Here is a 23,605-nt window from a genome sequence, read left to right as displayed (position 1 = left end):
CAGTTCGAGAAGTCATCACAGAATTGTTCTCTCAGCATCTCTAGATCTAAATGTTGGCTTACAGCTCCCAGTGCAGTAAATGAACTCAGAATTTTTGAAAGCCAGAAACTCCACATTACAAAAAGCTTTCTTTTCTTTGGATCTTTTTTCATAGCCTATATAATAACGTTGGACTGAAGAACTTTGTCTTATATGCTTAAAGGCATTGATTTTTTAAAAAATTTTTATAAAGATTTTATTTATTTGACAGAAGAGAGAGATGGAGAGCAAAAGTAGGCAGAGTGGCAGGGAGAGGGAGAAGCAGGCTCTCCACTGAGCAGGGAGCCTGATGCACGGCTCGATCCCAGCACCCTGAGATCAGGACCTGATCCCAAGTCAGATGCTTAACTGACTGAGCCACCCAGGTGCCCAAAAGGTATTGATATTTACAGGGAAATGTCACCTGACCAGCTCTGAGGACTTACTAATCTAACAGAGCCAGCCAAAACCGGAGAAAAGGAAGGTGATCAAGAAGAGACTCAATGCAGTCCTTAGGTGTTTTACTAATATATTAGGTTGCCAGCTATAACCACACACATATGTGTGACTGTCATATGTGAGCTACATGTGTAATTTAAATTTTCTTTCATGTAAGCCACATTTTAAAGAAGGAAAAACAAACAGGTGAAAATAATTTTAATATTTTGTTTGTCTAATATCAAAACTATTATTTGAACATTAAACTAATGTAAAAAAATCACTAACAGGATATTTTTGCATTATTTTTTCTACACTGTCTTCAAAATCCAACGTGCATTTTACATAGTACACCTGAATTCAGACTAACCATCTGTTCCAATGGTTCACAGTCACACTGGGCAGCAGTGTAGCTCTGAACCAAAAATATCTTGCTTTAGTATTTTTTAAAGGGCAAGTTGCCAAACAGAGGCAGAATTTAGAGAGTGCTCTATTATAGCAAAACTCAGAGCAAACCAGTAACTTGAAATAAACATGTACTTTCCCACTCTGGTGAGCATTGGGACTTTTCTGATTTTTCTTGAGTTGGGTCTGGGCCTCTTAGCAGACTTCTCAGTCTGAAAGCGAAATAAACAGGGCCGCAGCATATTCTTCAATCACAGGAAAGAGGCGTGCACGGTTTTCCCAGAGAAAAGCATTTATCCTTCTGTTGAAAAAAAAAAAAAAAGAAAGAAAGAAAGGAAAGAAAAGAAAAGAAAGAAGAAAGAAGAAAGAAAAAAAAAATTGAAGGGGATGTTGGGGGATGACTTACAATGTTTATTCCTTGGCTGGATTCATTATATTTACATCCAGTGCCCCAGGAAGGATGCGGGACCCATCTTTTGGAGGAGTTGATTTGTAGGCTGGTTGGTTGGTTGGTTTTTGTTTTCAAATCTGCCTCTTTCCACCCCCCAGCCCCTGCCCCCCAGGCTTGGAGCGGACCCTTCCGAAAGCCCCGCGCCGAGACGCGCAGGGCTGGCTTCCCGAGCCGGCAGCCGGGCCGAGGGCGCGGGGCGGGCGCCCAGCACGCTGCCCCTCGTGCCCACCCGCGCTGGCAGTCCGGCGGCTCAGGGCAGATGGAGTTTCCGGCCTGGCGCAGGGGTCGCGGGGCCCTCCGCCCGCGCTCGCTTCTGCCCGAGGTCAGGGCCCTGGCCGGAGCGCGCCGTCGGTCGGAGCATCCGGAGGGCAGTTCCGCGGCGTGTCCACACCCTCTCGCCCGCCGCTCGTTGCGTGCCGGGCCGGGCGCCGGGGGGCTGGCCGGGCTCGCGGCCGCCGCTCCGAGGCTGGGCCCTCCCCCGCGGTGACCGCAGCGCCGAAGGTGGAAATGCGGAAGTTTCCAGCGCCGACTGACAGATGAGGCTCGCGTCCCGCTCGGCGTGCGCTGCAGCGGCTCCGCGGCGCGCCGGGCCCCCGCCGTCCGCGCCCCGCGCCCCTAGAGGCAGAGCAGCCGCGCGCGGGCCATGGCCACGCTGCCGGGCGCAGAGCGGCGCGCGTTCGCGCTCAAGATCAACAGGTAAGACGCGCCCCGTTGCGCCGCCGCACCGCCCCGGCGGACCGAGCGGGGACCGAGTCCCGGGGACGCCAAGGTGGGGTGCACCTGAGACCCCCCCGGAGCGCCCCCCTGCCCCCCTCAGCGAGGCGGCCGCGCTGGGGCCGCTGAGCGCGCGACAGTCCCCGCGCGCGCCGCCCCCCGCCCGCGCGCCTCCCAGACGATTCCAGCCCTCCCGGGTGTCCCGGCCACCAGCGTCCCTTCCCTGAGCGAGCCCTCGGGGCCACCTCCCTCCCCGACCCCGCCTCGCACAGGTGGCCGCTCCGGGGAGGGTGAAGGGCGCGCGGTGAGCTGTTGCTGGGCTCGCCCGGGACTTCCTTCTCAACTGCGCCGGCCTTGGAGGCCGCTGTGAGATGGGGCAAGTCGAGAAGCGGTTGCAATGAGAGTTGAGTTTCCAGGCAGCGGCTGGAGGACTTTGGCTGTTCTGAGTCCGGCTCTTCAACCCCCGCCCCCACCCCCCGAAGAAGTTTGGCTCCCGTTGACTTCGCTATTTTTATTCCCTGGTCCAAAGGAGCCGTGAAGTGGAAAAAGTGATTTTTTAAAAATTCTCCATTTAAATAAATAAAAAGGAATGGCCTGTGGCTGGCATTTTTTGCATTTCCAGCGCTCCGGCAGAGAGCAAAGGACAGTGAATCCACCTCCGCGTCGGAGGCATCATCCACATCGCACCACTCAATGCGAGCACGTTTGCAGCTCCAAGTTCTCGCCGAGGTGCCGCAGCTGCAGTCCCTTCGCTGAGAACTGATGACAAGTATTGGGGGACATATTTGTGTTGCCCTGAGAAATTGAGACTGTCCGGTGAAAAGATAACACGAACCTGGGCCTGAAGGGTCACCTTACTATTGTCCGGTGCCCTCACTGCTCTAGGACGTGTTATTCCTCTTTTAGCTGAGCCGGCGAGAGGGTAGTTGGCACAGTACATGTGTAAGGAGTGCTTGTGGGGAGGTTGCGGCCACAAGGCATTCGACGCCCCCAATAGTCAGGCGGTAAGGACCTCCCCAGGGCCCACTGGGCGTCATTCCTGGTTGACGTCCACCTGCTGGGTAGCTGTGGGCAAAGCGTTCTTGGTGCCTTACTATTTCTTCATCTTTAAAATGAATTTAATTATTAATGTGCCTCGTATATTCATGTTAGAGTACTAAAGGTACTAGTTAAGAGGCATGGAGTCCATCAGGAATCTCTGCCTGCCGGGATGTTTGTTTGTTTTTGTTTTGTTTCGTTTTTGCGTTAGGGTTCATGGCTGTTGCAAACCAGAAGGGGCAATGAACTCATTGGGGGCGTATGGGAATCAACGTGTAGTTAGTAATGGGTGTCCCACTTGCCACAGCTGCTGTTCTTCTGTCCTGTGAATTTTAGGTCAGGAGGTGTGGCTGGGACAGAAAGATGTTGGAGACTGTGGGGTTTGGTGGAGTTGATCTGGGGGGAACAGCCGGCCTGCGCTAATGCTATAGACACTCGAATGCAGCCGTGGAGTTGGACATGGCCTCGGGGTTAAGAATAAAGGTCTCAGCTGGTCTCAGACCTGCTTGCAGAGTCGCCCCCTGCTACACACGGTGTGACCCCGGGCCTTTTACTTAATGTCTCTAAACTTTGGTTTCTTTATACATCAAAGGGGATAATCATAGGACCTACTTCTTATGACTGTTGGGAAGGTTGAGTGAAATAATGTCTACACAGTGTCTGTAGTGTGTGGCTCAGAATACGTGTTAAATGTCAGCTGTCCCCATTGACATTGTTATCAGCTTCCTCACTGTCTCTAACATTGTCATTTTTGAGAGCCGAGGGGAGAAGGGTAGGAGAGGAAGCTGACATTGGAGAGCACTTCAGGCTGGGTCTGCCGTTGCCAGCAACAGGTTGGAGTTGCTGGGGTGGGTGTGCTCCCTCATATGACTTCCATCCCGGTGCTGAGCTCACCAGACACACCCAGTGGAACAGGGTGTATGATGCAATTTGAACAAGAAGAGCCCCATTCAAGTGAAGTAGAAAAGGTTCCCTAATCCTCAGGCAAGAAAAAGGATTGGATATTCCTTGTGGCGGGGGGCGGGGGGGGGGAGAGGGTCTGCTTTCCCTTTTGAAGCATTTGTGTATCAGGTGAAGAGTTATACTAAGGAGCTTAGCAGAAAGTATTGTGCCAAGGAGTGGATTGGTAAGGACATACCTAGTATTAGTATCATATAAAAACTTACCCTTTATTGATCCCTTACTCTGTCCCAGACACTGTGATGTGCTTCATGGCTTATACCACTAAATCCTTACAAAAATCCTGGGAGACTCACATGAAAGCTCATATAAAAGGACAATGAAGCCTGGAGAGGCAGTTTGCAAAAGGCCATGTGATTTGGTCAAGGCCACGCAAGCAACAGTAGTAGAGATTACAAACTACTCCAGTAACTGTGCTCTTAATTGGGCATATGTGCTATCTGGATGCATGAGCCATGAAAATTCCCCATAAAAGCAAGCAGGGAATTACTTTTTTTAAAAAACTATCATCTCATTAGCAGCCCTGACAAACTTTTCTGTGTTCTGATCGGTTTTTTACACCACCAATGTGACATTTTGCAATTTTGCAGTTGGAAAAGAGAATGTTTTCCCTTGCATGCCTACTCAGTGTTGAAATATGGCCCTCCCTACTTTTAGCATGGGTTCCTATTAGAAGTCCCTATTTTTTCACCTTTCTATTCAGAATGAGATGAACTATCCCTTGAAAAATGTTTCTTGGGGAGGGGGTAAAATCAGCATGCTTCCTGTTATGGAAATGTTCAAATCTGATATATTAAAATTTTTATCTGTAAAGAGCTCAGTTCTGCCCACACCAACCTCAGGAAAGAGTGAGCATACTAACTCATAGTGGGAAACGAGTGTCCCCCACTGTTCCCAAATTCTGTGGTTTCCTGTAAGCGACATTGCTCAGTTTAGGGGCAGGGCCAAAGCAAAATAGGAACCTGGGAACACCCACCAGTGCCCATCCCCCACGATTGCCATGGCTCTCCCAGGCTCTGATGAAGCCTAAATTCCCGTATTTTGGAAATCCACATGTTGGTAGAGAGTCCCATCCTATAGGTTTTTCTGTTTTGTTTTGAGCACAAAGTAAAATTGTATGATGCAATTGAATGACTCGTTACAGTTAAACATTTCTCTAGAACCCGTGTCTCAGGGAGATACAGGGGAAAAGATCTGAGCTGGAGAAGTAAAATTTAATTTTGTATAAGTGTCACGTACTCATCTTCCTTTCTATGTAATTGCGGCTGAATTCCTGTGCACAAAAGAAGGAATAGGTTAAGAAATTCATGGTAATGTTTGCATTTGGGGTTTCAAACACCGCTGCCTTAAATGTCATAATACAGTCCTTGTATGAGCACCAAGTCTTATTAACTACCCTTCTTCTTTCCTGGCATTTAGTGCTTCCATAGATCATAAAAATTATTATTAATATTTTGAAAATTCCTTAAGCGAAATCTGGTTTTCTTTCACACACACAGAAGAGATATATAGAATGTGGCACGAATTAAAGTAAAATAAGGACTCTGGGTAAAGAGAGCAAAAGTCAGAAAGCAGAAAAGACATAAAGGATCTTCTGGACACTCAGGATTGAAAGGAATAAATAATAACAGCTTATACTTATGACATGGCTACTGTATGGCAGTTTAAATCTTGGCACATTATGATTCATTTACCCTATGAGTTATGAATAATTTTTACCTCCATTTTACACATGGAGAAACTGAGTACAGAGAAGTCCTAAAAATTGTCTAAAGTCACAAAATAGCTAACGAAGGGCAGAGCTGGGGTTCAAATGCAGGCAGCCTGGCTTCAAAATCCTGTCCTTTAATCTCTATCGCATGCTGTCATCTCAGTTTTATTTTAAGATAATAATAAAATAAGTAATGTTTATTCACTGCTCGCTATGTGCCAGGCATTGTGCTAAGAACTTTATCTATCTACATTGTACTGTTGTAGAACAGGGACAAAATAATCACCATTATTTTATGGAAGATAAAAACAAGGAACCGCGAAAACATTGCATTCAAGAATCCCAATGATTTGGGGCATCAGGACTAGAACAAGATGAAGGTATAGAGATCTATTTTGTCTATGAAGATAGCATAGGCGTAGAAATCTATGTTTAAATGCATGTCAGCAGGGAAACAGTGCTGTTTGCTACTAGTGAAGACGGAGCGGAGTCTTGGTGTTTTCTGGAACTGCTTGATTTGTCAGACATGTTCTAGACCAACGGCCAACACACGAGGCTTTAGGCTTTTCAGGATTTTGGTCTTTCACTTTCCGAATCACTTTCTTCCACGTTCTTGGGACAGCTCCTTGAACTTTGGGCGTCAAGTGCAAATGAAAGAACCTTCTGCCAGGGTGACATGTCCCTCCTCTGGAGTTCTCTGAGCTCTGAGAGTTCACATGCATGTGCCGAGCCACCGTTCACTTCCCCATGGAACATAGACGTATAATTGCATCATGTGGTTACCTGGGGAAAGCAAATATAATTGCGTCACCTGGGGGGAGAGGTGGAGCTCCAGGGACCTGGGTCTCCCATCTCAGCTCCCCAGACAGAGCTAGTGGTGGAATGGGGACATGTGACGAGCTCCCCGTCTTCCCGTCCTCTTGTTTAACAGGGATTGTGAGGAGGCAGGGATGTGATGGTCAGACTTCTTGCCGAAGAAGGCTAAGAACGGGAGCTCTTAGTTCTTTTCAGTGGCAAATGATCAGGAGCTTATTATGTTTTGGTCAGTACGAAAGGGTTAAAGCAACAGAATGTACTTTGTCGGTTCCCACAAGTGTCTAGTCTAATTTGTTAGCAACCGGCGGCCACGAGTGTTCTCTAGGGTCTAGGGAAATGCACACATTTATACGGTTGTGGCAAGTGTGGTCCCTCTGCTTCTGGAGTTCGCACAGTTTGGACAGCTTGGGGACACGCAGACTAAAAACAGGCTGAAATTTCTGAAAGTGCACATGAAGGCATCTGTACGCCCGCGTTTGGTGAAATCAAACAAATTGATAAAGTTGGCGTAGAATATCATGTCTTATTGCATTCGGATCAGAAGCAAGACCAAAAAAGCAGGATTAGTGGTGGCAGAAACAGAGCTTCCCCTGCCCTCTGTTCTTTTCATCCATGTTCAACATCAGAAATAGGAAGCAAGTAAGCAAAAATGTCGACCACCCATAAATCACTGCTGCTAACCTTTGCATGTATATCCTCCCATTTTTTACAAAAATAAGATCGTATTGTGCATGCTGCTTTAGGGCTTTTTTTTTTTTTTTTTAATTTAAAATACCCTGAACAACTCTCCCTGTCAGTCAATGTAGATCTATGCTATCATTTGCATAAGGCCCTGTAAAACTGCCCTGACTGCATGGACGCTGATTTATTGAATTCATTTTCTGTTATTGTGCCTCAAGAGAGTTTCCAGTTTTTCACAGCAACGGACGGAGGTTGATGGAATGTCTTGAACATACTTCTTGATGTGTTAGTGCTACCTTAAAAATTCTGGAAGTGGCCTTGCCTTGTCAAAGGAAAGAAACTTTTTTTAAGCTTTTGATACACACGGACAAATTGTCTCCCCTAAAAGTTACAGTTACTTATGCTTCCCCTAGCCCCCTAGCCTGAAGAAAGTTCATTTCCTCACATTCACACCCCTGGTGGGTTTTATCATCCTTTTAAATCTTTATTTGCAAGCTTGACCCCTGCCCTTCAATGTCTCTTACTTCTTCCTGTTGAACGTCTCTGCCAGATCCCTGCGTGACCTCTGAAGTCATGCTTCCGGGATTAAAATGGTCATACATTTCACCTTCTTCTTTTGTCTGATAGACAACTAAAGAGGTGGTAACCTGCATCTTCTTTGGTTTCTGCCTTTGTTGGCTGAATAGGGGGGTTAATGATAAAAGTAGATTGTTCTAGCAACTTAACTTTCTTCATTCTCTTTTAGATTCTAGTTGTCACACTTTCACTCACTTTCTGCCGTCCCAATCTAATCTGATCTACCTGTCCTTTGCATAAACGCTTGCTCTTTGAGGTGAAATGGCAGTAGGGAATCAAAATCCCTGTCTATCACAAATACGATCCAGATGACGTCACTCACTGTGTTTCCTTTTGGATCCAGGTGTGCACAGACTGGCCTTCTTCCACACTTTTTTGGGTCCCTCTGGCTCTGGGATTGACTTTATGTTTATACAGCATGTTAGTGTCGCTCTGCTCAGAAACGTCCAGAGGCTTCTCAAGTGCTCTTATCATCCGAAGGATAAAATTTATTGTTCTTCCTATGCAGGAGGTCAAAGATAAAAATAGGGAACAGGTTACCTAATGGTATTCAGGCTAGACGGAACTAGATCAAGAAATGCAGAACTGTGATCAACTTCTTTCTCCCATCTATAGACTTTCTGGTGCATGGATGAGTTGGGAGGCTTTGCAAATCCTAGGCCCGTAAATTTGAGAGCATATTCATGAATGCACTCCAGCTAACGACCTTACTCTGTTCTAAGCAGGTCATGGAGGTCGTGGCCTTGCCTGCAAGGAACAAGGACATTGACCCAAGATTATGGACTGGGAAAGGAGGGAGACTTCCTTTGCCTCCTAGCCTTGCCCTTTGGGGCATTGTGCTTTTAAAGTGGTCATTTTGGCTTCGTGCTGCTTATTCTCAGAATCCATCTAGAACATTCTTGGAGGTCCTTTAAGAATGGCTCTCAAAGTTTGGAGTACATTTATTCTAAAAAATAAGCTCACTGGCATGAAATCTTTTTCCCTTGATGGAGAATCTGCTTTTTCCCTTACTTGGAAAGTTTCAAAAATGTAGCAAATACAGAGAGATGGTAACATGGCAGGTACCCCAGGGCCTGCTGAACACATTGAACAAATGTGAACTTTTGGTCACTTAAAAATTTTTTATTTATTTATTTATTTGACAGAGAGAGAGATCACAAGTAGGCAGAGAGAGAGTGGGAAGCAGGCTCCCTGCTTAGCAGGGATCCCAATGCGGGGCTCGATCCCAGGACCCTAAGACCATGACTTGAATCGAAGGCAGAGGCTTAACCCACTGAACCACCCAGGCGTCCCCACTTTTTTTTTTTTTTAAGTAGGCTCCATTCGGGGCTCCATCTCATGACCCTGAGATCATGATCAGAGCTGAGACCAGGAGGCGGGCCCTTAACTGAATGAACCACCCAGGTGTCCCAACATTTGTGACTTCTGTCTTAGATATTGCTAAATGAAAAAAAAGGACATTAAAGATAAATCTGAAGGCCCCGTATTCTGCTCTCCCATCCCATTCTTTCTTTTGCTCCTCCAGAGCCCAGCACTACCACCAAGTTGTACTTTTAGTGTGTGTATGTGTGTGTACGCACATGGGCACACATCCATAAATGATATATTGTGTGGTTTCTGGCATGAGCCAAAGGCATTAGCATTTAATCAGGTCTGTGAAATTAGATGATCTCAGTTTGAATTAATGGAAAGATATGACTGTAGAATCACGGAGCTGGTTTTTAGCGGCTTCTTCAAGTAACTGTGAAAGCAGTTGCCAAGAAGAGCTCCGAAGGTGATTCAGGAAGACCGCTCTATCAGAATAGACTGCACGTTCCTTCTTGGGTGACGTTGTAAGAAACAACCAATGAGGTGCGCCTGGGTGGCTCAGTGGGTTAAAGCCTCTGCCTTTGGCTCAGGTCATGATCTCAGGGTCCTGGGATCGAGCCCCACATCGGGTTCTCTGCTCAGCAGGGAGCCTGCTTCCTCCTCTCTCTCTGCCTGCCTCTCTGCCTGCTTGTGATCTCTGTCTGTCAAATAAATAAATATAATATTAAAAAAAAAAGAAAAAAGAAACAACCAACGACAGCTATTTAGATGTGTACAGTCTGGTCATGCTTTTTTCAATCACTCCTTACACTATAGTCACATTATTCATTTCCTGGAAAAGCCAGGAAATTTAAAAAAAATTTTTTTTTCTCCATCTGATGATTTGCATTTGACCTGAGATAAGGAGTTGAGTTGATAACATGTTTATTTTTAAATAATATGTCACTTTTTAAAGATCTTATTTTTTAAATTTATTTGAGAGACAGGGAGAGCGTAGCAGGGTTAGGGGCCAAGGGAGAGGGAGAGGGAGAAGCAGATTCCCCGCTGAGCAGGAATCCAGACATGGGGCTCGATCCCAAGACCCCGGGATCATGACCTGAGCTGAAGGCAGACCCTTAGCCAACTGAGCCACCCAGGTGCCCCAGTAATATGGTTTTTAAAACATAGAATAAAGAGTCTGCCTCATTGCCTGGACATTTGATTAGAGAAAGTAGGTAGATTAGCAAAAGAGAGTGTGGTGTTTGCTAAGAAGTGTGTGGCTTCTCTGGCATGGGTAGGACTGCACTGTCGGGCTGGATTCTCCCCTGTTTGAACAGGGAGATGTAGTCCCCTGGGGCACCAGACCTCCCGTGAGAAAAAATGGGAAGAACTGCCATAGAGAGCAGGTCTGTCCTCCAAATCACCGCTTTGACTTGCCGCTATACAGGGCACAGGTCACAGGGCAGCAGTCTGTACCCAGAAAACCCCTTCTGTGGTAGAAGTGTTTGAGCTGTCTGCCTTGGGTTCTTGGCGCTGTCCTTAAGAACTCAAGAGAAGTTGAGCTCTCACCAAGACAATAGCCCTTCCCCCTGGGGTCCCAGGTCCCTGGGGAGTCCAACCAGAGCTGCCTCTGGGGTGCTCGTCACCGGGCAGGGATTTGCACCAGCATGACCGTCTGCTTTCCTTTCTGCTCGCAGAAAACATCAGGCTCAAAGTCCACTGAAAATGTACCTTCTCCTGCGAGTTCACAGACATGTTTCAAGGCAGTGGCCGGTCATCTGTTCTCTGCGGGAACAAGATTGTCGCCTCCCTGTTGAGGTTCTCACTGGGTTGCTTGACCTCCTAGTATTGCCCTCTTTTGTTCCACATCGCTGCCTGCTCTCACGCTATCCCTTTCCAGGGGGTTTCCACTTTACCTGTTGTGTGTGGCTCGCTCGCCAATCACTTTGTTCAACTCACAAGAGTTTTTTTTTTTTTTTTAATTGTCTTTAACTTTCTCTAGGCAGTGTGAGGAGGGAAAAAACAGCAACCAGTATCTGCTCCCCAGAACTCAGCGGGAGTGAGCAGCTTGACATAGGAGAACGCAGGAGGTGGAGTTCTTGTGGCTGGGTGGGGAGCAGGGCCAGAGTGTTGACAGAAGCCCGGGCGGGGTGGAGGGAATTCCACCAGCCCCGGAGGGGTTCAGCCAGGCCCGGAGGCATGGGGAAGGGAGTGACAGATGAAACTGGTGTAATGGGGAGATTAACTGGCCAACCAGGAGCGGAATGGGTAGGGTAGGGGGAGCTCAGTGAGATAGATCTGGAGGGAGCTGCAGTCATCCCCATGGTGAGGTGATGAGGTCTGGGATTAGGCTCTGGTCACGAGAAAGGACTGAGAGGGGACTGGGTCCCCAGATACTTCAAAGGAAACCAACTGGACTTGAGAAGCACCTAAATAATTACTCATTAGTTCGTGTCATGAACATTGACTATAGCCTGCTGTGTGCCTGGCAGTGTTTTAAGGGTCAAGGATAGGGCCACGAGCAAGACAGACAAGGTTCTTGTTCTATAAGAAGTCATTTTCCAGGGGTGCCTGGGTGGCTCAGTTGGTACAGTGACCGACTCTTGGACTCTTGATTTCGGCCTGGGTTGTGATCTCAGGGTCATGAGATAGAGCCTTGCATCAGTCCTGCACTCAGCACAAAGTCTACTTGACATTCTCTTTCCCTCTCCTCTGCCCCACCCCCTCTCACACACTTGCTCTCTCTCCGAATAAAATAAATAAAACCTTTAATAAAAAAAAAATAAAAGAGGTCATTTTCCAGTGGGAAGATCATAAGGTAAGGCAGGAAAGAAGCAAGGAAATACGGATAAAATGAGTGCTATGCGGAGAATGCTCAAGAGCCGTGTGGAGAGTGTGGGTACCTCAAAAGAACGGACGAGGGAGGCCTCCCCGAGTGGGTCAGTGACGGGGCCTGGGACTGGGCGGGGGAATCAGCGAGGGCCGTGGCTGGAGTGAGAGTAAGTCTGGTGTGCTGGAGGAGAAGAAAGAGCCCGTGTGTCTGGAGTAGAGCCGGTGAAGGGAGAGTGGGACAGAAGAGGAGAAAAGCAGGCAGCAACCAAATCCTTACAAGTCGTGGGGAGAGTTTAAGTATTACTCCCAGTGCAGTGGGAAGGTTTCTGGAACAGAAGCGTGACTCAGTTGACTTTTGTTTAAAAGTGCGCTCTGGCTTCCCCACAGAGAAGCAAAGGATGGGAACGAGGAGTCAGGTTCTAGGGGACCGGTGGTGGTGGCAGCTGGGGCCGCAGGGGAGAGGGCCGTCAGGCCAGAGATACAGCTTGGAGATTGAGCAGGTGGATTAGCTGTGGTCCGGGAACAGTGGGAGAAAAAGGGAAATCACCATGTCTCTGGGGTCGGAGTTCTGGGTGGACACGGATGCTTTTTTTTTTTTAAGATTTTATTTTTTATTTGACAGAGATCACAAGTAGGCAGAGAGGCAGGCAGAGAGAGAGGAGGAAGCAGGCTCCCCGCTGAGCAGAGAGCCCGATGCGGGGCTCGATCCCAGGACCCTGGGACCATGACCTGAATGGAAGGCAGAGGCTTTTAACCCAATGAGCCACGCAGCCGCCCCAGGACATGGATGTTTTGCACAGAAATTGAAAAGACTGGGTGAGGAGCAGGCTTTCAGGGTGAATCAAGAGTTTAGTTGGAGGCATATTAAGTCTAAGATAGATATGAACAATGCAAATGGAATTTTCTACTATGTAGGGAATATAGTAGTAGGAAATTTCCTATTATGTAGGTTTATTTAGAAATCTGAGACTCAGGAGAGAGGTCAGAGCTGGGTATTTACATTTGCAAGTCATTACCATGCTATTTTTCAAAACGGGAGAAAAGAAAATATTGCAATTATCTTGATAGATTTTGATAGCCACAGAGCTGCGTGTATGGTATGAAATCATTCTTATTGAAAAATAAATATGTATATATCTCCTTGTAGACATAACAGATCAATGCATATGATAAGGAGACCAGAAGGACATATGTGGATGGGTTATCAGTGTTACACCTGGGGAGTTAGTTGTATGACTGATGATTCTTGTTTCCTGGCATGTGAAGCATGTGTTTGCATGGCATGTATATTTTCCAAATTTTCCTACAAATTTTTGTAACTGGGAAAGGTGAGATTTCTAAAAGAGATAACGCCAAGGTTTCCATTCGGGGGAAACTGGATAAGGATGGTGGCAATGAGTCATTATGAAAACCTGGAATCCGAGTAAGTTTTGGGTGGCTGATTTGGTACTTCTCCCGGAGAGTTTTTGCTTAAGAGAACATAGGAGGCTGCACGCTGATGTGTCGTTAGGCATCCTGCCCTGCGTGAGGATTTTACTTTTCACCTTACTGAAGGTGATGTGGTCACTCGGAGGTGAAACTTCAGGATCCAGGCTGGCCTTTGCCATGTCCTCTTTTCCTTGTTCTGCACCACCAGTCATGTTCCAGAAGGGTCCGTAGCCTATGCCCTGGAGTCAAGACAGTCAGGGGAGGGCCGCGCTTGCTCTCTGAAGGTCTTTGTAGTTACAAGCCACGAAGATTTCTGGACTATTTGATATGACAGCATGACCAAGCCTACTCTGATCCGTACAGAGAAGCATCAAATATACAACATATCTTATAGGGATGTAGTCTTGGAGGTTGCATGAGAGGACAGGATGGAACTTATTAATTAGGAAGTCATCAGTGAAGGTGGGAAAATGTAGTGGGAAAAGGAAAATAATGGGCCGGGGGCATGAGCCCCTGCCAGTTGGTATAAGAAGGAAAAGCTACAAAAAGAGAGGAAGAGGAATTGGGCTCAGACCTGGCAGACCGTGTAGTGCTAGGAAAGTGAGATAGTAGGGCCATTCGAAAGGTCAGAGGACAAAGGAAGAGCCATTGGGTTTGCCTTGCTGGTGCTCAGCATAAAGGTCTGAAACGGCAGTTTTAGTGGAGCTGTGGGGAAGGAAGTCAGATTTCAGAGGGTTGGAGGGGAGTCAGGGCAGGGGAAATGGAGGAAGCTGGTAGCTTTAAAAGGTTCGGACGAGGCAGAAGGGAAAGTGGGACATCGGTAACCAGAAGGTTCCAACAGACCTTTGACTCTGGCGCAGATGTCACACGCGTGCTGGACAGAGCATGCTCTGACCGGAGAGGGAAAGCGCACGTAGGTTTCATTCCAATAAAATGAGTCTTAACACGTGGGGGGCGCCTGGGTGGCTCAGTGGGTTAAGCCTCTGCCTTCGGCTCAGGTCATGATCTCAGGGTCCCGGGATCGAGCCCCACATCGGGTTCTCTGTTCAGCCGGGAGCCTGCTTCCTCCTCTCTCTCTGCCTGCCTCTCTGCCTACTTGTGATCTCTGTCTGTCAAATAAAAAATAAATATAAAAAAAAGTGAGTCTTAACACGTGGATAAAGATAAGGTCCGATACTGCCTGATAGATAAAAAATGTTGCTTTGTGCCACTGCTGAGACCCTTAACGATAAATACAATATTCTGTTCATCTGTTCTCTTGCGGGGAGATTCTGAAACTGTCTAGACACTGTCAGGTGTTATCTTTCAGAACTGAAAATCCTTTCTATTTTATTATCTTTATGTTTCTGTGCTTGAAGGACAAAAATTATAGGAAGCAGCACCAGGATCAGTTCTATTTTGCTCCCTAACAAACCACGTGTTGTGGGTTGAATTGTGTCTCTCCCCAAAGATTCCTGAGCCCTGGTACCTGCGAATGCCATCTTGTTTTGGAAAGAGGGTCTCTGCAGATATAAGCTAAGATGAGGTCATACTGTATTAAAGGGGGCCCCACATCTAATCGGTGTCATCCTTATAAGACGAGCCACAGAGCCACGGACACACACACACAGGCCACGTGAAGACAGAGGCGGAGATGGGAGTCACACCTCCACAAGCCAGGGAACGCGAATCTGCCGGAAACCCCCAGAAGACAGGGAATCAAGGAAGGTTTCTTCCCTTGAGCATCAGAGCTGGAGCATGGTCCTGCCGACACCTTGATTTTGGACCTCGCCTTTCCGGAACAGCGAGGGGATACATAGCACTGGGTTTGTGGCAATATGTCATGGCAGCCTGGGAAACCAATACATTACCCCAAAGCTTATTGACTTAAAGCAACAGCAGTTTCTTGTTTCTCATGATTCTGTGGGTTGGCAGCTCGGGTTGGGCTCAGCGGGGCTGCTCTGCTGGTCTCGCTGTGGTCATTGGTGTGGCTGCCATTATCTGATGGCTTGATTGAAATGGGATGTCTGTGATAGCCTCACTCACAAGTTGGGGGCCATGGTGCTGCTGTCGCTCTTCACACGGTCCTTATCCTCCAGGAGTCCGGCTCGCTCTTCCTTCTGGGGTCGAGGGAGCTTTCTAAGAGGAGGACGGTGGAAGCCACAAGGCTCCTGGAGGCTGAGTTTAGAGCTCATGCAACATTCCTCCCACCACATTGGTTGGTTCAAACAAGTTGCAAGGCCACCGAGCTTTAATGGGTGGGGAGATAGACCCGCACTCTCAATGGGAGGAGGTGTGGTGTGTTTGGCCATTTTCGTCTTTTACAGCACGGAAGAAAGCAAGCAATCATATTCCGCTTTAAACCCCATGGATTTCAGCAGAAGGTCTTGTCATTCCCTGCTCACATCACAATACCCATTTCACTGGCTGGGAAACTGAGAACAGATTTAATGGACTCCTTCAAAGTTACCAGTGAGTCATGCTTTGTGAGAGACTTCTCTGGCCCATGGAAGTCAGCTCTATGTCTGGAAGAGCTAATCACAGCCCTGCCTGGAGGCAGGTGAATGAACTTAATAACTTCTTGGGTTTCTTTTAAATCCCATAATTACATCGATGGAGCCGAGATGGCAGAGCTGTCTGGAGCAGAGGCGAAGCAGCAGTGGGAGGATACTAAGGAGACAGGGTGCTGGAAATTCCCAGGTGTCACTCCAAGGAGCAGTATTTGAGGCTAATGACTAGAAACAGGGTCAGCGAGCTCTTTATTCTATGGGCTTAGAGATTCGGTGGTCCACTGTAAGTCCTGGCTGGGAAGAATTAAGGTGAGTAGAAGAAGAGAACACAGCAAGGGAGGCAGAAGGACCAGCCTGTCAAGACGATACATGACGTGGGCTGTGTCCGAAGGATCACAGCTAGGATTGCTTTTAGCTGCTGCAGTAGTTGGCAATCCAGACTTGGTAGGGGAGCCCGGGATGCCACTGGAGACCTTGTGTCTTTCTGTCCCATCTTCCTTAGTGTGTGACTCTCATGCTCGTGGTCGTAAGGTGGCTCTTGAAACTCGACGCACTGGGAAAATATTGAGGACAGGAAGAGGACAGAAGTCCAGAGAGGCATGTTGGCTAATATTGCTCCCCTTTAAGGAACTTTCCCAGAAACTGGAAATTGGACATTTGCTATCTATCACATTTGGTGAGATCCATGTACCTACAAGAGAGGTTGGGAAATGCAGTTTTTAGTGGCCTAGCACATTGCCACCTCCAACAAAACCTAGGTTGAGTTAGAAGGAAGGGGATAATGGCTATTGATAGTCAATTAGCGGTCTCAGGCATAGTCCCCCTCCCCCCAAGTTGCAGTGGGCATGAATTAGTGACAGGACTTCCGTGGTAGCATCGTGCCACCTCCAACCCATTAATACTTGTGTCAGATTCAGGCTCATCGAATTCCAGGATCCTAATGAGGAGGGATGATCCAGACCTAATGAAGTAGGCCTCATGAGGAGGGTTTTCTGGGCTTACAGGTCCAGTATGATCAGGGTAAAAGAGCTGTCATAACAAGTAGTCCCAAAATCTCAGTGGAATCACCCGACAAACATTTCTTTTATGTCACAGATGGACACAGTTTAGGTGGCTCTCCTCTAAGCAGCGGCTCTGAGACCCAGGCAGCTTCGATGTTACAGCTGGGCCATCGTGTAACTTTTAGGTTACTCTGTTATCATTCAGCCAATGGCCAAGATGAAGAGGCAGTGAAAGACTTTGTAGCTAATCATTCAATACCTCAACTTAAAAGTGGTTCACATCTCTTCTGCTCACATTCCATGGTTAGGACTACTTACAAGGCCTTGCTGAGGGCTGGTGAATATGGTTTTTGTCTGGTAGTCACTTGCCAGCAACAGATCCTCCCTGGGAATGGGGAACATGAATCTTCGGGGGTCAGGGAGCCATCTCTGTCACAGGGTCCCAGTCACAAAGGAGGGGCCGTTAACCAAATGTCAATAAATATAAGGATAGGCCTGGTTTGCTGTGCTTTTGGCAGATAGAAGAAGACCATGTGGTCTAAGTCATAGGGATATGGGTGTGGAGACAACCAGAGAAGCAATATCCAAATGTCTATAGCTAAGCACCTGAGATTCCAGATGGAACCACTCAGAATGCAAGACATACCCATCCTTTAAGGCAGGGTGGCTGACAGTAGGAAAAAGAAAAACAACTTAAAATCTCATTGAAATTGAGGACACTATAAGTACCATGTGAAAGCATATCTTTTCTAGAAACCCCACAGATTGGAAAGGAGCCAAGTTGCTCAGCACTTTTTTTTTTTTTCTGAGAACAAGCATTTAAAAAGCATTTGAGGAAAAACCCGAAGATTAAGATATTTTTAAAAGCTTTTGAGTGATTAAATGAGAATTTTTTATTTGACAGGAAATAAGATGTTATCTAAGAGAAAGAAGCATTCTAAAACATTCACTCCCACTTGAGGGGTAACCTTGTGATGGTCCCAGCTCCCCTCTGTGACAGAATTTTGATGAGAAGCTGAGTCGCTTTGCTTTTTGTGCCTGGCTTACTTTGGGTTTGAGGAATCCTCTTGTTTTATTTGCCTTTTAATCATTTTAGTAACCTGTGAAATCAGTCTTCTCATTCACGTTATCATTTGCAGGAATAAACAACCCAGAAAGCCCTCCCTGTAGGAAGAAGAGAGCGTAGACCTTCAAGTCAGAAACTTGGGGGAGGCAAACAAATCTGATTCCTGCTCCCCTTCACTGATTCTCGGTGCGAGCATCTTGTGAAAGTTCCTTAATTTCCCTGAATCTTAAGGTTTTTCACCTGTAAAATAGAATAACACCTATGTCGTTGGGTCAAATGATATAATCTCTAGGACAATGGTACATAAGTCAAAGAGCACAACACACATATTAATGACACATTAATAAAATGTGAATGAGTGCCACGTTTCTGTGATTAGTCAACGTGTCCTGTTGATATACCTGCAACCAGGTCTCCAGCTAGGAAGGTGCTCAGAAAAGAAAACTAAGAGTGAGTACGGACGAAGTGAAAAAACAGCAAACACAAAGGGTAGAGAAATGTTAAAAACAGCCACCACCACAACATAAAGTCAGGTTTCCATCCATTTACAAAGCCTGTCCCCCAGAACACGCACGCACATGTACACATGCACACACGTACACACCACACACACATTGTAGCTCACTCAAATGGAAAGAGATGTAAAGGCCAAGGGGAAATTTGGACCTTAAATTTCCCCATGACCTCACATCTTCTGAAAACCGAAAGAGGTGGTAGACACACACTGTTGCCTTTTCCAAAAAGTAACTTCTGTGGAAATTCAGGGCAGTTCTGAAAGTCTGCAGAGGGAACGGTAGAGCCACTTAGGTAAGGCCTATCCTGTGATCACCAGGGATGTTTCATATGAGAGATGGGGAAGAAAGATGAGAAGGCAGAGCCGTTCAGAGAAGATGTGGTTCATCCTGAAGACTAGTGGCTAGAGTTACAGATTGGAGACCTCAGACCTGTTTCCTAGACTTTCCTTAAGTGAAAGATGGCTTCTTATGACTAAAGCTATATGTGCAAATTATAGAAAAAGCAGGAATGCACATGAAGCAAATATTTTTAAAATATATTTTTAAAAGATTTTATTTATTTATTTGACAGAGATCACAAGTAGGCAGAGAGGCAAGCAGAGAGAGAGGAAGGGAAGCAGGCTCCCTGCTGAGCAGAGATCCTGATGCGGGGCTCAATCCCAGGACCCTGGGATCATGACCTGAGACGAAGGCAGATGCTTTAACCCACTAAGCCACCAGGCGCCCCATGAAGCAAATATTTTTAAAATATAAATTATTTCTAGGGGGTGCCTGGGTGGCTTAGCCAGTTAAGTGTCTGACTCTTGATTTTGGTTCAGGTCTTGATCTCAGGGTCATGAGATTCAACCCCTGCATCAGGCTCTGGGCTGAGAGTGGAACCTGCTTAAGATTCTCTCTCTCCTTCTGCCCCTTCCCCCTCCCTGCTTGCTCTCTCTCTTTCTCAAATAAATAAATAAATAAATAATTTCTAGTTCTTTGACCAAAAGTTTGTCACTTTTAATAGCTTGATATATATATGTATTTTTTCACACAATTACCTGCATATTTTCTACAAAATTGGAAGCAGACTTATAGACTATTTTGTAACCTGCTTTTTAATTTAAAAATATATTATGAACTTTTCATGTCACTAAATATTCTCACATGACATTTCTAAATGAATGCATAACATTTCATTGTGAAGATAGATTGTAATTTTTTTTTCCATCTTGAATGATTCTTCAGGATAAATGCTGGAAAATGAACCACAGACTCAAAGATTATTCAGTGATTTATATAGCTGCCCAGTTGTCTTTCTGGAAGGTTTTGTGTGACATCTGTCTTTAGAAGGAAATGTTAAAATCCTTGAAAATGATGGCATTCCTGAACTTTGCCTTAATTCTAAGGGGGAAGTACCAAAAGATGGTTTATGTTCAAATAGGTACAAACAGGTAAGGTCAATCTTTTGTAGGCAACTTCAAGTAAAAAATCAACCTCAAAAGATTGAACTGAAACCGTTATTGTGATTGAGTCAATGAACCCAAAGATAAATTTGGTTTGGACAAATACTATTAATTCATGAAGTTTCCTTGTAGCCAGTTTTTAAGTGAATGCTTTTCTGGATAATCTCAGTTCTATTTGAGTGTATCTGTATGCTGATATTAGTTACCAACATTTCCAGCTGCATCAAGAACCTATAAACTGGCCCTCTTGAGCCAGTTAAATGCATATTTTCTTGAAGAGAATATAATTATATAAACATATGAGATCACCTGGAAAAAATAATTTATTATGTACGCTTTCTTTTTTATTGCCAGAGTTATATGCTATTTACGTTTAAATCTGACATTTGGGGGTGCCTGGGTGACTCAGTTGGCTAAACATCTGCCTTTGGCTCAAGTCATGATCGTGGGATTGAGCCCCACGTCAGACTTCCTGCTCAGCAGGGAATCTGCTTCTCCTTTTTTCTCCCCACCCCCATCACTCGGTCTCCCTCTTCTCTCTCTCTCTCAAATAAATAAATACATAAAATCTTTAGCCATGCCATCCTTGGGGTGATCCATGGTGGATGTTCTGAGGACAGCTGACCCGCGCTGGCCCGCCCTGGACCACTTCCTGTAGAAGACTGAGCTGGCCGTGTAACCTTCTCCCTTTCTCTCATAACCATGACCAACAAGAATGTTAATTCACCAGCTGCTCAGCTTAACAGATTCAAGAACAAGGGGAAAGACGGTACAGAAATGAGGTGGTGCTGAACAGTTCATGTGGAGTTGAGGAAAGCTAAGAAGGTTGACCAGATGCTGAAAAGGGGAAGCGTAAGCTGATTTCCTGATGACGCTCCCTCAGCACTGCAGGAAAACCACAACAACCAGGGCACCGTAAATTGGTCGGTTGATGACATTGTCAAAGGCATACATAGCAACAAATTGGAAAGCCAGCTCTGGGCTGCTCAGGTTGCTAGGAAACTGCTTTCTAGGGAAGAACAGCCCCCCCCCCCACACACCGATGCCCTAATCCGGGCTGTTTTGATTCCAAAATTTGTGTCCTTCTTGGGCAGAACTGACTGTAGTCCCATTCAGCTTGAATCTGTCGAGCTCTCACTACCATTGCTTCCGGGACATCAGAACCGACCAAGGCTTCGGTAGATGGAGGTGCTCTCCCAGCATTCATTCCTCCGTTGGCATCTTCCCATGCCCACATCGTTGAACAAGCTGTGGGGGCTCTAGGAAACATTGCCGGTGACGGTTTGGTTTTTTGAGACTTGGTTATCAAGCACGGTGCAATTGACCCGCTATTGGCTCTCCTTGCAGTTCCTGACATGTCATCTTTAGCCTTATGGTTAAGTACCTAACCTTACCTGGACACTTTCAAGCCTTTGTTGTAACAAGAGTCCTGCACCCCCAAGATGCTCGTGAGCTGATTCTTCCTACCTCACTTGGTCTCCCGCATCACGATGATCCAGAAATACTAGCAGATCCCTGCTGGGCCATTTCCTACCTTCCTGATGGTCCAAATGAATGGTCTGAAATGGTTGTGGAAACCGGAGTTGTGCCCCAGTTTGGGAAGCTTCTAGGAGCTACTGAATTGCCCATTGTGACTCCTGCCTTAAGAGCCATAGGAAATACTGTCCGTGGGACAGATGAACACACCCAGGTGCTAATAGATGCGGGAGGGCTTGCTGCCTTTCCCAGCCTGCTAACAAACTGTCCAGCCAATCCTGAGAAGGAAACTACATGGACAGTGTCAAACACCACAGCCGGCCACCAGGACCAGACACAGCAAGTTGTGAATCACGGATTAGTCCCCTTCCTCGTTGGTGTTCTCGCCGAGGCAGATTTCAAGACTCAAAATGAAGCTGTATGGGCTGCTGAGAAACTAGGTGACATGGAGACAATATAATGATGGAAGAATGTGGAGGTTTGGACCGAATGGAAGCTCTGCCAAACCACAAAAATCAGTCAGTGTACAAAGCTTCCTTAACCTTGATTGAGAAGGATTTCTCTGTAGAGGAAGAGGGAGATCGGAAGGTTGTGCCAGAAACTGTCTCTGAAGGCTCTCCGTTCCAAGTTCAGGGTGGCACTCCTGGGACCCTTAACTTTTAGCTTGTACAGCTGAGGCAGAACGTGGTTTGTTGTGTGCTCTGTTTGGTAGGAGTTTGTCTTACGGTTTCTTCGCTAAGAAACCGTGGTTTGTTATTGCAGCACCTTTTACAACGAAGATCTACTTGACCAGTTCTAGACTGTACAAACTGTACAGAGCTCCTCCTCTCAGTGGGTTTCTTATTTCTATGTTGAATCTTCTCTCTTGCAGTATTCTTAAATAAAGATTAAATTCCACCTTTAAAAAAAATCTTTAAAAAAACCCCCAATATTAATTCTTGTACTTATGGACACCTGCTATGTCCTTCCCATGCATGTAACTGCATGTATTATTATATATTCATATGCATATAATTATGTCTTCTAGTATTAAATTATGTTGTTATAATTCTATAGTTCTTGTAATAGGCTAACAGGTGAAGGGTGTTCTTCTGATCCCAAGGTGTGGATTTGGAAAGAGAGGCTGGCTCAGGTTAAGCAGTTGTGAGTGGTAAGGCAGTGCTGGAAACCCAGGTGTAGGAAACCCAGCTAAGGCCAGATCCATGTGGTTAACCCCTTGCTTCTTGTCATCGCCAGCCCCTGCTGCCAGCAAGCCGGCTCGCCTGCCCACATCAGTTCTCACTGTGGCCCGGCCGTGGAATTTGTTGAGATTGTTTTTTCCATATGCCATGATATGTTTAGTTTTGCCTCAGATGGGCAAGCAGATTAGCTTTCAAGAGAGATGGACCGTCTCCACTCTAAATACAATTACACGTGACCTTCCCACGTCTGAAAACTCTGTGGTAGATCCCTTCATCACCGCGCACGTACCCTTTTATGGGGTTGGTTTTCTAATCTTCCTATTAGAATGGCCAACACTGACTCAGTTTTCCTCTGGAATTAGCTATGAATAGAGATGCATTTTCAAACTTAAAAATTCTTTTTTTTTTTTTTTTAAAGATTGTACTTGTTTATCTGTTTGACAGACAGAGATCACAAGCAGGTAGAGAGGCAGGAAGAGAGAGAGGGGAAAGCAGGCTCCCTGCCGAGCAGAGAACCCGATGATGCCGGGCTTGATCCCATGATCCTGAGATCATGACCTGAGCTGAAGGCAGAGGCTTAACCCACTGGCGCCCCTCAAACTTAAAAATTCTAACTCCCCTGCCCCAAAAGCACTAAAACTAGGGTGGATATCCTAAAAACACTGCCCTGCCTTCAGAGACTTAATCAGCTCAGGGATAGAACGCATGAAACTTGATTTTCAGAAGGAAAGGAGGAGAATGTTTGGGATGTTGGAAGATGACCTCTCCACATTTTGGTGTAACAAGCAGTGAAACACCTCATTTGAGATGTCTCTGCTGGGTTCCGCCAACACTGAGGTGTTCTGTACATCCACACTCAGGCTCTACCTCGGGCTTGTGTCCCTGGAGCCCCAGAAGGACTCATCAGTTGTTTGGTTATTTTTCCCTATACTCTCCTTGGTATGCATCTTTTTTAAATTTTTAATTTTTTAAAGATTTTACTTATTTATGAGAGAGAGAAAGAGAGAGAAGGGACAAGCAGACCTCATGCAAGGCTCTGTCTCAGGAACCTGAGATCATGACCTGAGCCGAAATCAAGAG

General features: G+C 46.2%; 1 protein-coding gene and 1 pseudogene across 2 annotated transcripts in view; both read left to right on the top strand.

Moving 5' to 3' along the window:
* The first annotated feature begins 1,735 nt into the window (after positions 1–1,735).
* DOCK8 (dedicator of cytokinesis 8) overlaps positions 1,736–23,605 on the top strand; it is a 203,440-nt gene continuing 181,570 nt past the window's right edge. The window contains exon 1 of the mRNA XM_080819435.1: positions 1,736–2,008. Coding sequence (XP_080675561.1) covers positions 1,956–2,008 — 53 coding nt within the window. The 5' untranslated portion in view covers positions 1,736–1,955. The remainder of the gene's footprint in view (positions 2,009–23,605) is intronic.
* Positions 16,214–22,007, top strand: LOC308353593 (importin subunit alpha-1-like; annotated as a pseudogene). The gene is made up of 2 exons: positions 16,214–16,370; positions 20,536–22,007. The product of its transcript is annotated as an importin subunit alpha-1-like (transcript).

This window comes from Martes martes (genome assembly GCF_963455335.1).
Source record: "Martes martes genome assembly, chromosome: 12".
In the NCBI taxonomy this organism is placed as follows: domain Eukaryota; kingdom Metazoa; phylum Chordata; class Mammalia; order Carnivora; family Mustelidae; genus Martes; species Martes martes.
This window is presented reverse-complemented; position numbering and strand designations above follow the sequence as displayed.